The sequence below is a fragment of the Pristiophorus japonicus genome, chromosome 4 (genome assembly GCF_044704955.1).
Source record: "Pristiophorus japonicus isolate sPriJap1 chromosome 4, sPriJap1.hap1, whole genome shotgun sequence".
In the NCBI taxonomy this organism is placed as follows: Eukaryota; Metazoa; Chordata; class Chondrichthyes; family Pristiophoridae; genus Pristiophorus; species Pristiophorus japonicus.
The window spans coordinates 155460106-155473774 of record NC_091980.1 but is presented as its reverse complement, the minus strand read 5'-3'; the positions used below and the strand labels follow the sequence as shown (position 1 = coordinate 155473774).

General features: G+C 50.4%; 1 protein-coding gene across 3 annotated transcripts in view; it reads left to right on the top strand.

Moving 5' to 3' along the window:
- Positions 1–13195, top strand: part of heatr4 (HEAT repeat containing 4) — a 311409-nt gene extending 298214 nt beyond the window's left edge. For all 3 annotated transcript variants that reach the window (XM_070878686.1, XM_070878685.1, XM_070878687.1), the window contains 3 exons: positions 7265–7430; positions 10634–10698; positions 12942–13195. In XM_070878686.1, coding sequence (XP_070734787.1) covers positions 7265–7430; positions 10634–10698; positions 12942–13175 — 465 coding nt within the window. In that variant the 3' untranslated portion in view covers positions 13176–13195. The remainder of the gene's footprint in view (positions 1–7264; positions 7431–10633; positions 10699–12941) is intronic.
- Positions 13196–13669: the final 474 nt, after the last annotated feature.

The following is a 13669-nucleotide window of genomic DNA, read 5'->3' as shown; positions in this document are numbered from 1 at the left end:
GGCCTGGATGAGGACGCTAATGTTTGTGCGTCTGTTCTCCCAGGGGATTTGCAGGATCTTGCGGAGACATCGCTGGTGGTATTTCTCCAGCGACTTGAGGTGTCTACTGTACATGGTCCATGTCTCTGAGCCATACAGAAGGGCGGGTATTACTACGGCCCTGTAGACCATGATCTTGGTGACAGTTTTGAGGGACTGATCTTCAAACACTCTTTTCCTCAGGCGGCCGAAGGCTGCATGGCGCGTTGGAGGCGGTGTTGGATCTCGTCATCAATGCCTGCTCTTGTTGATAGGAGGCTCCCGAGATCGGGGAAGTGGTCCACGTTGTTCAGGGCCACGCCGTGGATCTTGATGTTTGGGGAGGCAGTGCTGTGCGGCGAGGACAGGCTGGTGTAGGACCTTTGTCTTACTAATGTTTAGCATAAGGCCTATGCTTTCATATGCCTCGGTAAATACGTCGACTATGTCATGGAGTTCAGCCTGTGTGTGCACAGACGCAGGCGTTGTCCGCGTACTGTAGCTCGACGACACAGGTTGGTGTGGTCTTGGACCTGGCCTGGAGAAGGTGAAGGTTGAACAGCTTCTCACTGGTTCTGTAGTTTAGTTCCACTCCAGCGGGGAGCTTATCAACTGTGAGGTGGAGCATGGCAGCGAGGAAGATTGAGGAGGGTTGGGGTGATGACACAGCCCTGCTTGACCCCGGTACGGACATGAATTGGGTCTGTGATGGATCCGTTGGTAAGGATCACGGCCTGCATGTCATCGTGGAGCAGGCGGAGTGTGGTGACGTACTTTTGGGGGCATCCGAAACGGAGGAGGATGCTCCATAGACCCTCACTGTTGACGGTGTCAAAGGCCTTTGTAAGGTCGAAGAAGGCCATGTATAAGGGCTGGTGCTGTTCCCTGCAGCTGTCGCGCTGCAAAAATTATGTCCGTTGTACCCCGGAGGGGACGAAATCCGCACTGCGACTCTGGGAAGATCTCCTCAACTGAGACCCTGCCTTTGACTCGAGTGTTCTTGACTCCATTCCGCAGCATGCTACCCGCCACCACCTCAGTGAAACCCCAGCCCTGCACGAGGTAGAAAAAGCCATAAGACAGCTAAAAAACAACAAGGCTACGGGAGCGGATGAAATCCGTGCTAAGGCACTGAAGTATGGCGGAGAGGCACTACTGGTGCAAATACACAACCTCATCTCTCTCATCTGGAGAGAGGAGAGCATGCCGGGAGATCTTAGAGATGCTGTGATCGTGACCATCTTTAAAAAAGGGGTCAAGTCCGACTGCGGCAACTACAGAGGAATCTCCCTGCTATCAGCCACTGGGAAAGTCATCGCTAGAGTCCTCCTCAACCGTCTTCACCCTGTGGCCGAGGAGCTCCTCCCAGACTTCTAAGTGGTCTACCGTTGAATGTGTATACCCTTTCCTTATTAGCCCTCCCCGAGTGCATTACCTCACACTTCTCCGAATTAAATTCCATTTGCCACTGTTCTGCCCATCTGACCAGTAGATTGATATCCTCCTGCAGTCCATGCCTTTCCTCTTCATTATTAACCACGCAGCCAATTTTACTGTCATCTGCAAACTTCTTAATCATACTCCCTATATTCAAATCTAGATCATTGATGTATACCACAAAAAGCAAGGGACCCAGTACTGAGCCCTGTGGAACCTCACTGGAAATATCCTTCCAGTCACAAAAATATCCATCAACCATTACCCTTTGCTTCCTACCTCTAAGCCAATTTTGGATCTAACTTGCCACTTTGCCCTAGATGCCATGAGCTCATGTGGGATCTTATTAAAAGCTTTGCTAAAGTCCATATACACTACATCGTACACACTACCCTCATTGACCCTCCTGGTTACCTCCTCGAAAAATTCATTCAGGTTAGTCAAACACGATCTTCCCCTAACAAATCCGTGCTGACTGTCCCTAATTAATCCCTGCCTTTCTAAATGTAGATTTATCCTGTCCTTCAAAATTTTTTCCAATAATTTTCCCACCACTGAGGTTAGGTTGACAAGCCTGTAATTACCCAGTTTATCCCTTTCTCCCTTCTTAAACAAGGGTACTACATTAGCAGTCCTCCAGTCCTCTGGCACCATACCTGAATCCAAAGAGGACTGGAAAATGATGGTCAAGGCCTCTGCTATTTCCTCTTTTGCTTTGCTCAACAGCCTGGGATGCATTTCATCTGGGCCCGGGGACTTATCTACTTTCAAAGCCACTAAAACCTTTAATTCCTCCTCTCTCACTATGTTTATTTTATCCAGAATATCACACTCCTCCTCGATAGCAGTGTCTGCAGTGCCTCTTTCCTTTGTGAAAACAGATGCAAAGTATTCATTAAGAACCCTACCAATATCTTCTGCCTCCACACACAGATTACCTTCATGGTCTCTAATAGGCCCTACCCTTTCTTTAGTTATCCTCTTGATCTTAATAGATTTATAGAACATCTTAGGGTTTTCCTTAATTTTACTTGCCAAGAATTTTTCATGCTCTCTTAGAATTCCTAATATCCTTTTTAATTTTACCTCTGAACTTTCTATATTCCTCTAAAGATTCTACAGTATTTAGCCGTCGGTATATGACATAAGCTTCCCTTTTTTTCTTTATCCTCCCCTGTAAGTCCCTAGACATCCAGAGGGCTCTAGAATTGTTATTCCCACCCTTTTTCTTTAAGGGCACATGTTTGGCCTGAGCCTTCCGGATCTCCTCCTTGAATGCCTCCCACTGTTCCGACACTGATTTACCCACAAGTAGCTGTTTCCAGTCCACTATGGCCAATTCACTTGTCAACCTAGCAAAGTTAGCTTTTCTCCAATTTGGGACTTTTATTCCTGGTCTATCTTTTTCCTTATCCATAACTACCTTGAATCTGACTGAATTACGGTCACTGGTACCCAAGTGCTCTCCCACTAATACCCCTTCCACCTGCCCAGCTTCATTTCCCAAAACTAAATCCAAGACCGCCCCCTTCCGTGTTGGGCTTGCTACATACTGACTAAAAAAGTTCTCTTGAATGCATTTTAAGAATTCTGCACCCTCTATACCCATCACACTATATTTGTCCCAATCAATATTAGGATTGTTGAAATCCCCAACTATTACTACCCTATGGTTTTTGGACTTCACAGCAATTTGCCGACATATTTACTCCTCTATTTCCCTCCCACTGTTTGGGGGTCTATAATAAACACCCAGCAGTGTGATCGGCCCTTTTTAATTTTTCAATTCAACCCATATGGCCTCATTTGATGATCCCTCCAACATATCATCCCTCCTCACAGCTGTAATAGTTTCTTTAATTAATACCACGACCCCCCTCCCCACCCCGTCTTGTCTAAAAATCCTGTAGCCAGGAATATTGATCTGCCAAACCTGCCCCTCTTTCAGCCATGTCTCTAATGGCTATAATGTCATACTCCCAAGTGTCTACCTGTGTTCTCATCTGCCTTATTCGCTATACTCCTATATACCATTTAACACAGGAAAACCTCCTTGATTACTACTTACTATAACCCTTGTTTCCTCTGTCTTACAGATTCACTTTCTACATTCTTGCTTTCTAATTTCAGCTTTACTTCCTTCCCTATTGAATTTGTTCTCAGGTTCCCATCCCCCTGCCAAGCTAGTTTAAACTCTCCGCGAAGATATTAGTCCCGCCGTTGTTGAAGTGCAACCCGTCCGGTTTGTACAGGTCCTATCTCCCCCAGACTCTCAGACTCCTGACCACTTCTCAGGATTGAATTCCATTTGCCACTGTTCTGCCCACCTGACCAGTCCATTGATATCTTCCTACAGTCTACAGCTTTTTTCTTCATTATCAACCACACAACCAATTTTTGTATAATCTGCAAATTTCTTAATCATGTCCCCAACATTGACATCTAAATCATTGATATATACCACAAAACGCAAGGGACCCAGTATTGAGCCCTGCGGAACCCCACTGGTAACAGCCTTCCAGTCACAAAAATATCCATCGACCATTACCCTTTGCTTACTGCCACTGACCCAATTTTGGATCCAACTTGCCACTTGCCTTGGGTTCCATGGGGTTTTACTTTTCCGACCAGTCTGCCATGTGGGACCTTATCAAAAGCCTTGCTAAAATCCATGTAAATGGCATCAAACGCACTACCCTCATCGACCCTCCATGTTACCTCCTCAAAAAATTAAACCAAGTTAGTCAGACATGACCAAACCTTAACAAATCCATGCTGACCATCCTTGATTAATCCATGCTTTTCTAAGTGACAATTAATATTGTCCCTCAGAATTTTTTCCAATAATTTGCCCACCACTGATGTTAGGCTGACCTGTAATTACTCGGTCTATCCCTTTCTTCCTTTTTAAACAACGGTATAACGTTAGCAGTCCTCCCAATACCACACCTATAGCCAGAGAGGATTGGAAAATAAAAACAGAGAATGCTGGAAATACTCAGCAGGTCAGGCAGCATCTAGAGAATTGGAAAATGATGGCCAGAGCCTCTGCTATGTCTTCCCTTGCTTCCCTTAACAGCCTGGGATATATTTCATCCGGGCCTGGCGATTTAGCTTCTTTCAAAGATGCTAAAACCCTTACTATTTCCTCTCTCAATATCTTTATGTCATCTAATATTTCACCCTCCTCCTCCTTCACTAAAATGTCTGCATCATCCCCCTCTTTTGTGAAGACAGACACAAACTATTCATGAAGAACCATACCCACGTCTTCTGCTTCCACACACACTCTGAAACCCGGAGCCCGAGCTCCTCCAGCTGCTGACACTTCCTGTAGCTGTGGTTACCCAGGACACGAGAAGCAACCTGGACTTTGCACATGGCACAGGATGGGCATTCAACGGTCCGGACATGCATGCCATGCCTCTATTTATTAGACTGGCTAAACTTCGTTTAACTTATTTAGCTTAGAGAGCAAAGAAACAAAATTATTTACTTAAGTTTAACATGAACCACTGAGATACTAAACACAAAGGACATAAATATTAGATATCTAGATCCTTTTGAGTTGGAGTTGAGGAACTGCCTTCCTCCTCTCTACCGAATTCCTTCTATCACTAAATTCTTCGACTCTGCTTGTGCTCCACTCCAATTCACTCAGCTCTATCTGCAAGCTCCATGCTGTGATGTTGGCTGAGGGATAAATATTGACCAGAACACCAGGAGATTTCCCCTGCTCTTATTTGAATAGTGCCATGGGATCTTTTATGTCCACCTGAAAGGTTTAACGTCCCATCTGAAAGACGGCACCTTTGACAGTGCAGCATTCCCTCAGTACTACACTGAAGTGTCAGCCTGGATTATGTGCTCACTTCTGTGCAGTGGGGCTTGAACTCATCAACTTCTGACTCACAACTGACCGTGTAGAAGGAGCTTTACTCTGTATCTAACCCGTGCTGAGAATAAGGGGCCACCCATTTAAAACTGAGATGAGGAGGAATTTCTTCTCTCAGAGGGTTGTAAATCTGAGGAATTCTCTGCCCCAGAGAGGTTTGGAGGCTGGGTCATTGAATATATTTAAGGCAGAGATAGAAAGATTTTTGAGCAATAAGGGAATAAAGGGTTATGGGGAGCGGGCAGGAAAACGGAGCTGATTCCATGATCTGATCAACTATGATCTTATTGAATGGTGGAGCAGGCTCGAGGGACAAATGGCTTAACTCCTGCTCCTATTTCTTATGTTTTTATGTGCTGTACCTGTCCTAGGAGTGTTTGATGGGACAATCTACGGACACAACCAGAACACCTTAATGAGCAACAAGTTTATAGCTTTCCTCTGTATCTAACCCCGTGCTGTACATGCCCTGGGAGTGTTTGATGGGACAGCGTAGAGGGAGCTTTACTCTGTATCTAACCCGTGCTGTACCTGCCCCGGGAGTGTTTGATGGACAGTGTAGAGGGAGCTTTACGCTGTATCTAACCCGTGTTATTAACGCGAAACATTAGTAAGACAAAGGTCCTACATCAGCCTGTCCTCGCCGCACAGCACTGCCCCCGCCCCCACCACCCCCGAAACATCAAGATCCACGGCGTGGCCCTGGACAACGTGGACCACTTCCCCTATCTCGGGAGCCTCCTATCAACAAGAGCAGGCATTGATGATGAGATCCAACACCGCCTCCAGTGCGCCAGTGCAGCCTTCGGCCGCCTGAGGAAAAGAGTGTTTGAAGATCAGTCCCTCAAAACTGTCACCAAGCTCATGGTCTACAAGGCCGTAGTAATACCCGCCCTTCTGTATGGCTCAGAGACGTGGACCATGTACAGTAGACACCTCAAGTCGCTGGAGAAATACCGCCAGCGATGTCTCCGCAAGATCCTACAAATCCCCTGGGAGGACAGACGCACCAACATTCACATCCTCGACCAGGCCAACATCCCCTGCATTGAAGCACTGTCCACACTTGATCAGCTCTGCTGGGCAGGCTACATAGTTCACATGCCAGACACGAGACTCCCAAAGCAAGCGCTCTACTCGGAACTCGTCCATGGCAAACGAGCCAAAGGTAGGCAGAGGTAACGTTACAAGGACATCCTCAAAGCCTCCTTGATAAAGTGCAACATCCCCACTGACACCTAGGAGTCCTTGGCCATAGACCGCCCTAAGTGGAGGAAGTGCATTCGGGAGGGCGCTGAGCTCCTCGAGTATCGTCGCTGAGAGCATGCAGAAATCAAGCGCAGGCAGCGGAGGGAGCGTGCGGCAAACCAGGCTCCCTTGTCCACCCTTTCCCTCAACAACTATCTATCCGACCTGTGACAGAGACTGTGGTTCTCGTATTGGACTTTACAGCCACCTAAGAACTCATGCTAAAAGTGGAAGCAAGTCTTCCTCGATTCCGAGGGACTGCCTATGATAATGATCTAGCCCGTGCTGTACCTGCCCTGGGAGTGTTTGATGGGACAGTGTAGAGGGAGCTTTACTCCGTATCTAACCCGTGCTGTACCTGCCCTGTGAATATTTGATGGGACAGTGCAGAGGGAGCTTTACTCCGTATCTAATCCATGCTGTACCTGCCCTGGGAGTGTTTGATGGGACAGTGTAGAGGGAGCTTTACTCCGTATCTAACCCGTGCTATACCTGCCCTGGGAGTGGTTGATGGGACAGTGTAGAGGGAGCTTTACTCTGCCTCTAACCCCGTGCTGTATCTGCCCTGGGAGTGTTTGAAGCTCACGAAGTGCTCGAAATGGAAAGCACTGCCATCCTTCACCTTAATGAGCAACAAGTTTACAAGAGGTTATTTGCAATCAACAGGTCCATGCACTGTGCCAGAAAGATGTTGTCATTTGGAAGCTGCTAAGACTGGAGAAGGTGAACTTGAATGTCTCCCAACAGCTTGAGTGGATCAATCTCCAAACACAACCAGAACATCTTAAAGTCCTGACCGAACAGCTCGAGCAACTGAACAAGAACCTGACTGGTGTGCATAAGGAATTGAAGGGAACTGCGGCCATGATTACAAGCTGATGGAAAGAGGGCGATCAGGGAGGGGGGGAACAGGGAGAGTGGGGTGATTGGCAGAGGGTCAAATGTTGGAATGATCAGATGCCTACTGAAAGGGCTTGTGTAGATGTTGGGATCAGGCTTAGCCTCGGTTCTACGCCCGCCCCCGACCCTCACACAATATCTTACCGGGCTCGAACATTGGACCTGGGATGAGGTTCGGAGGTCAGCCAGTACCCATCGAAATATACCCCAAGTCAGTAAACTGGGACATGGGTGTGACTGGAATGAAGGTGAATAGGGTTAAAAACCTGTATAGTTACATGGCGGAATCCCACTTAACTGTGCTGGGAATCCACGGGAAGGGCGGGCTCCAGCCTGGTGCTAATAATGCAATAGTTAGGAAGGACATTGGTTGGATGATGTGGAATCTATATGGGTAGAGCTGCAGAACAACAAAGGGCAAAAAACGTTAGTGGGAGTTGTGTACAGACCTCCAAACAGTAGTAGTGATGTTGGGGAGGGCATCAAACAGGAAATTAGGGTTGCACGCAATAAGGGTGCAGCAGTTATAATGGGTGACTTTAATATGCACATAGATTGGGATAACTAAACTGGAAGCAATACGGTGGAGGAGGATTTCCTGGAGTGCATAAGGGATGGTTTTCTAGACCAATATGTCGAGGAACCAACTAGGGGGGAGGCCATCTTAGACTGGGTGTTGTGTAATGAGAGGATTAATTAGCAATCTCGTTGTGCAAGGCCCCTTGGGGAAGAGTGACCATAATATAGTGGAATTCTGCATTAGGATGGAGAATGAAACAGTTAATTCAGAGACCATGGTCCAGCCAGAACTTAAAGAAGGGTAACTTTGAAGGTATGAGGCGTGAATTGGCTAGGATAGATTGGCGAATGATACTGAAGGGGTTGACTGTGGATGGGCAATGGCAGACATTTAGAGACCGCATGGATGAACTACAACAATTGTACATTCCTGTCTGGCGTAAAAATAAAAAAGGGAAGGTGGCTCAACCGTGGCTATCAAGGGAAATCAGGGATAGTATTAAAGTCAAGGAAGTGGCATACAAATTGGCCAGAAATAGCAGCGAACCCGGGAGAAATTTAGAACTCAGCAGAGGAGGACAAAGGGTTTGATTAGGGCAGGGAAAATGGAGTACGAGAAGAAGCTTGCAGGGAACATTAAGACGGATTGCAAAAGTTTCTATAGGTATGTAAAGAGAAAAAGGTTAGTAAAGACAAACGTAGGTCCCCTGCAGTCAGAATCAGGGGAAGTCATAACAGGGAACAAAGAAATGGCGGACCAATTGAACAAGTACTTTGGTTCGGTATTCACTAAGGAGGACACAAACAACCTTCCGGATATAAAAGGGGTCAGAGGGTCTAGTAAGGAGGAGGAACGGAGCAAAATCCTTATTAGTCGGGAAATGGTGTTGGGGAAATTAATGGGATTGAAGGCCGATAAATCTCCAGGGCCTGATGGACTGCATCCCAGAGTACTTAAGGAGGTGGCCTTGGAAATAGCGGATGCATTGACAGTCATTTTCCAACATTTCATTGACTCTGGATCAGTTCCTATGGAATGGAGGGTAGCCAATGTAACCCCACTTTTTAAAAAGGAGGGAGAGAGAAAACAGGGAATTATAGACCGGTCAGCCTGACATCGGTAGTGGGTAAAATGATGGAATCAATTATTAAGGATGTCATAGCAGCGCATTTGGAAAGAGGTGACATGATAGGTCCAAGTCAGCATGGATTTGTGAAAGGGAAATCATGCTTGACAAATCTTCTGGAATTTTTTGAGGATGTTTCCAGTAGAGTGGACAAGGGAGAACCAGTTGATGTGGTATATTTGGACTTTCAGAAGGCTTTCGACAAGGTCCCACACAAGAGATTAATGTGCAAAGTTAAAGCACATGGGATTGGGGGTAGTGTGCTGACATGGATTGAGAACTGGTTGTCAGATAGGAAACAAAGAGTAGGAGTAAATGGGGACTTTTCAGAATGGCAGGCAGTGACTAGTGGGGTACCGCAAGGTTCTGTGCTGGGGCCCCAGCTGTTTACACTGTACATTAATGATTTAGACGAGGGGATTAAATGTAGAATCTCCAAATTTGCGGATGACACTAAGTTGGATGGCAGTGTGAGCTGCGAGGAGGATGCTATGAGGCTGCAGAGCAACTTGGATAGGTTAGGTGAGTGGGCAAATGCATGGCAGATGAAGTATAATGTTGATAAATGTGAGGTTATCCACTTTGGTGGTAAAAACAGAGAGACAGACTATTATCTGAATGGTGACAGATTAGGAAAAGGGGAGGTGCAACGAGACCTGGGAGTCATGGTACATCAGTCATTGAAGGTTGGCATGCAGGTACAGCAGGCGGTTAAGAAAGCAAATGGCATGTTGCACTTCATAGCGAGGCGATTTGAGTACAGGGGCAGGGAGGTGTTGCTACAGTTGTACAGGGTCTTGGTGAGGCCACACCTGGAGTATTGTGTACAGTTTTGGTCTCCTAACCTGAGGAAGGACATTCTTGCTATTGAGGGAGTGCAGCGAAGGTTCACCAGACTGATTCCCAGGATGGCGGGACTGACCTATCAAGAAAGACTGGATCAACTGGGCTTGTATTCACTGGAGTTCAGAAGAATGAGAGGGGATCTCATAGAAACGTTTAAAATTCTGACGGGTTTAGACAGGTTAGATGCAGGAAGAATGTTCCCAATGTTGGGGAAGTCCAGAACCAGGGGTCACAGTCTAAGGATAAGGGGTAAGCCATTTAGAACCGAGATGAGGAGAAACGTCTTCACCCAGAGAGTGGTGAACCTGTGGAATTCTCTACCACAGAAAGTTGTTGAGGCCAGTTCACTAAATATATTCAAAAAGGAGTTAGATGAAGTCCTTACTACTCGGGGGATCAAGGGGTATGGCGAGAAAGCAGGAATGGGGTACTGAAGTTGAATGTTCAGCCATGAACTCATTGAATGGCGGTGCAGGCTAGAAGGGCCGAATGGCCTATTCCTGCACCTATTTTCTATGTTTCTATGTAATATCAGCAGGATGGCGGTGCAGGGCCAGAGAGCAAGGCCATCCATGCGAAGGTGTGGTCAGCATGGTGAGGTCCAGCGTGAGTCCGTTCACCATACATTCATTCTCTCTTTCAGCTCCAAACCTCCCTTCGATGCACATCAACGATGAGGGTCTTAAGGAGTGTGAGGCTGAAATCCAGGTAACTGATCATTGCAGCAGATTATTCGCAAGCCGTGCCCCATCAACAGTGTGGGTTCCAGCCTGGACCTGAACTCTAAACACCCTCCCCCCCCTCTGTCGCTCCCCCCCCAACCCCCTCGCTCCCCCCCCAACCCCCTCGCTCCCCGTCTATCGCTCCCCCCCCAACCCCCTCGCTCCCCATCTGTCGCTCCCCCCCCAACCCCCTCGCTCCCCGTCTATCGCTCCCCCCCCAACCCCCTCGCTCCCCATCTGTCGCTCCCCCCCAACCCCCTCGCTCCCCGTCTATCGCTCCCCCCCAACCCCCTCGCTCCCCGTCTATCGCTCCCCCCCCAACCCCCTCGCTCCCCATCTGTCGCTCCCCCCCAACCCCCTCGCTCCCCGTTTGTCGCTCACCCCCCCAACCCCCTCGCTCCCCGTCTGTTGCTCCCCCCCAACCCCCTCGCTCCCCGTCTGTCACTCCCCCCCAACCCCCTCGATCCCCGTTTGTCACTCCCCCCCTCCAACCCCCTCGCTCCCCCCCCAACCCCCTCGCTCCCCATCTGTCGCTCCCCCCCAACCCCCTCGCTCCCCGTCTATCGCTCCCCCCCCAACCCCCTCGCTCCCCGTCTATCGCTCCCCCCCCAACCCCCTCGCTCCCCATCTGTCGCTCCCCCCCAACCCCCTCGCTCCCCGTTTGTCGCTCACCCCCCCAACCCCCTCGCTCCCCGTCTGTTGCTCCCCCCCAACCCCCTCGCTCCCCGTCTGTCACTCCCCCCCAACCCCCTCGATCCCCGTTTGTCACTCCCCCCCTCCAACCCCCTCGCTCCCCCCCCCAACCCCCTCTTGTCGCTCCCCCCAACCCCCTCGCTCCCCGTTTGTCACTCCCCCCCAACCCCCTCGCTCCCTGTCTGTCGCTCCCCCCCCAACCCCCTCGCTCCATGTCTGTCGCTCCCCCCCCCAACCCCCTCGCTCCCTGTCTGTCGCTCCCCCCCCAACCCCCTCGCTCCATGTCTGTCGCTCCCCCCCCAACCCCCTCGCTCCATGTCTGTCGCTCCCCCCCCAACCCCCTCGCTCCATGTCTGTCGCTCCCCCCCAACCCCCTCGATCCCCGTTTGTCACTCCCCCCCTCCAACCCCCTCGCTCACCGTCTGTCACTCCCCCCCAACCCCCTCGCTCCCCGTCTGTCACTCCCCCCCAACCCCCTCGATCCCCGTTTGTCACTCCCCCCCTCCAACCCCCTCGCTCACCGTCTGTCGCCCCCCCCCAACCCCCTCGCTCCCCGTCTGTCGCTCCCCAACCGCTCCGCTCATCTATCTGCCCCCCCTGCTCAGTCTCTCTCTCTCTTCCCCCCCCCCCCCGCTCAGTGTCTCCCTCCTCATGCTGGCCCCTCCCCCCTCACCACCCCTCTCTCTCTCTTCCCCCCTCACCACCCCTCTCTCTCTCTCTTACCCCCTCACCACCCCTCTCTCTCTCTTCCCCCCTCACCACCCCTCTCTCTCACCCCCCCTCACTCTCTTCCCCCCTCACCACCCCTCTCTTCCCCCCTCACCACCCCTCTCTCTCTTCCCCCCTCACCACCCCTCTCTCTCTCTTCCCCCCTCACCACCCCTCTCTCTCTCCCTCCTCACCACCCCTCTCTCTCCCCCCTCACCACCCCTCTCTCTCCCCCCTCACCACCCCTCTCTCTCCCCCCTCACCACCCCTCTCTCTCCCCCCCTCTCTCTCCCCCCCTCACCACCCCTCTCTCTCTCTCCCCCTCACCACCCCTCTCTCTCCCCCCCTCACCACCCCTCTCTCTCTCTCCCCCCCTCACCACCCCTCTCTCTCACCCCCCCTCACTCTCTTCCCCCCTCACCACCCCTCTCTCTCTTCCCCCCTCACCACCCCTCTCTCTCTCTTCCCCCCTCACCACCCCTCTCTCTCTCTTCCCCCCTCACCACCCCTCTCTCTCTCCCTCCTCACCACCCCTCTCTCTCCCCCCTCACCACCCCTCTCTCTCCCCCCTCACCACCCCTCTCTCTCCCCCCCTCACCCCCCCCCCTCTCTCCCCCCTCACTCTCTCACTACACCCCCCCTCCCCGTGTCTCTGCCCTGGCTCTCACAGCTGTCTGCTGCTGCCTTGCTTCAATTGTTGGTGCTAACGCCGTCTACAAATGCTGTCGCTTTCACCCTGCCGTCGGGGACAGAGCTCAACCCCTGGGTGCTCCTCACCAGTTCCAGCTGCTGTTGCCTCGGTCCTAACGTCGTCTCATTTTATTGCAGTCTATTGTAGACAGCTCCTCTCCTGCAGGAACACAGACGGCGGAGCAGCGGGAGTCGGCCAGGTGCTCCAGGAACGGGGAGTGGCAAACTATCAGCGGGGGCGAGTTGCAATATTCCCGGGCGCTGCGGACAGGACAGCGCCCTCGTCAAACAACACATCCCAGCCAATTACAGGAGGAAACGGAAAACAAGGAGGAGTCCCTTTTGGATTTTCAGATGGAAAGCAAAGTTTAATAAATATGTCTGAAATAAAAGCTGAAGTAATGAGAGTGTCGAGGGGGAGTTTGTCACTCCCAGCGTATGGGACATTTGGCTATGTAAATAGGGGCACTGAATACAGAACCAAGCAGGTTATGCTAAACCTTCACACATCTCTGGTTAGGCCTCAAACGAAGGAAAGACTTGGATTTATATAGCACCTTTCACGACCACTGGATATCTCAAAGTGTTTTACAGCCAAGGAAGTACTTTTAGGGTGTAGTCACTGTTGTAATCATAGACAGTCCCTCGTACGAGAATGACTTGCTTCCACGCCAAAAAGGAATGAGTTCGCAGATGTTTCAATGAAGGACCTAATATTCCCGATCCCGAACTACATCCTGAAGGGTGGAAGGTGCCTGTGCGTGAATTTTTTTAATGTGTGGTGGCCGTTGCACACTAGCCACCAACTGTTGTAATGTGGGTAACGCGGCAGCCAACTTGTGCACAGCAAGCTCCCACAAACAGCA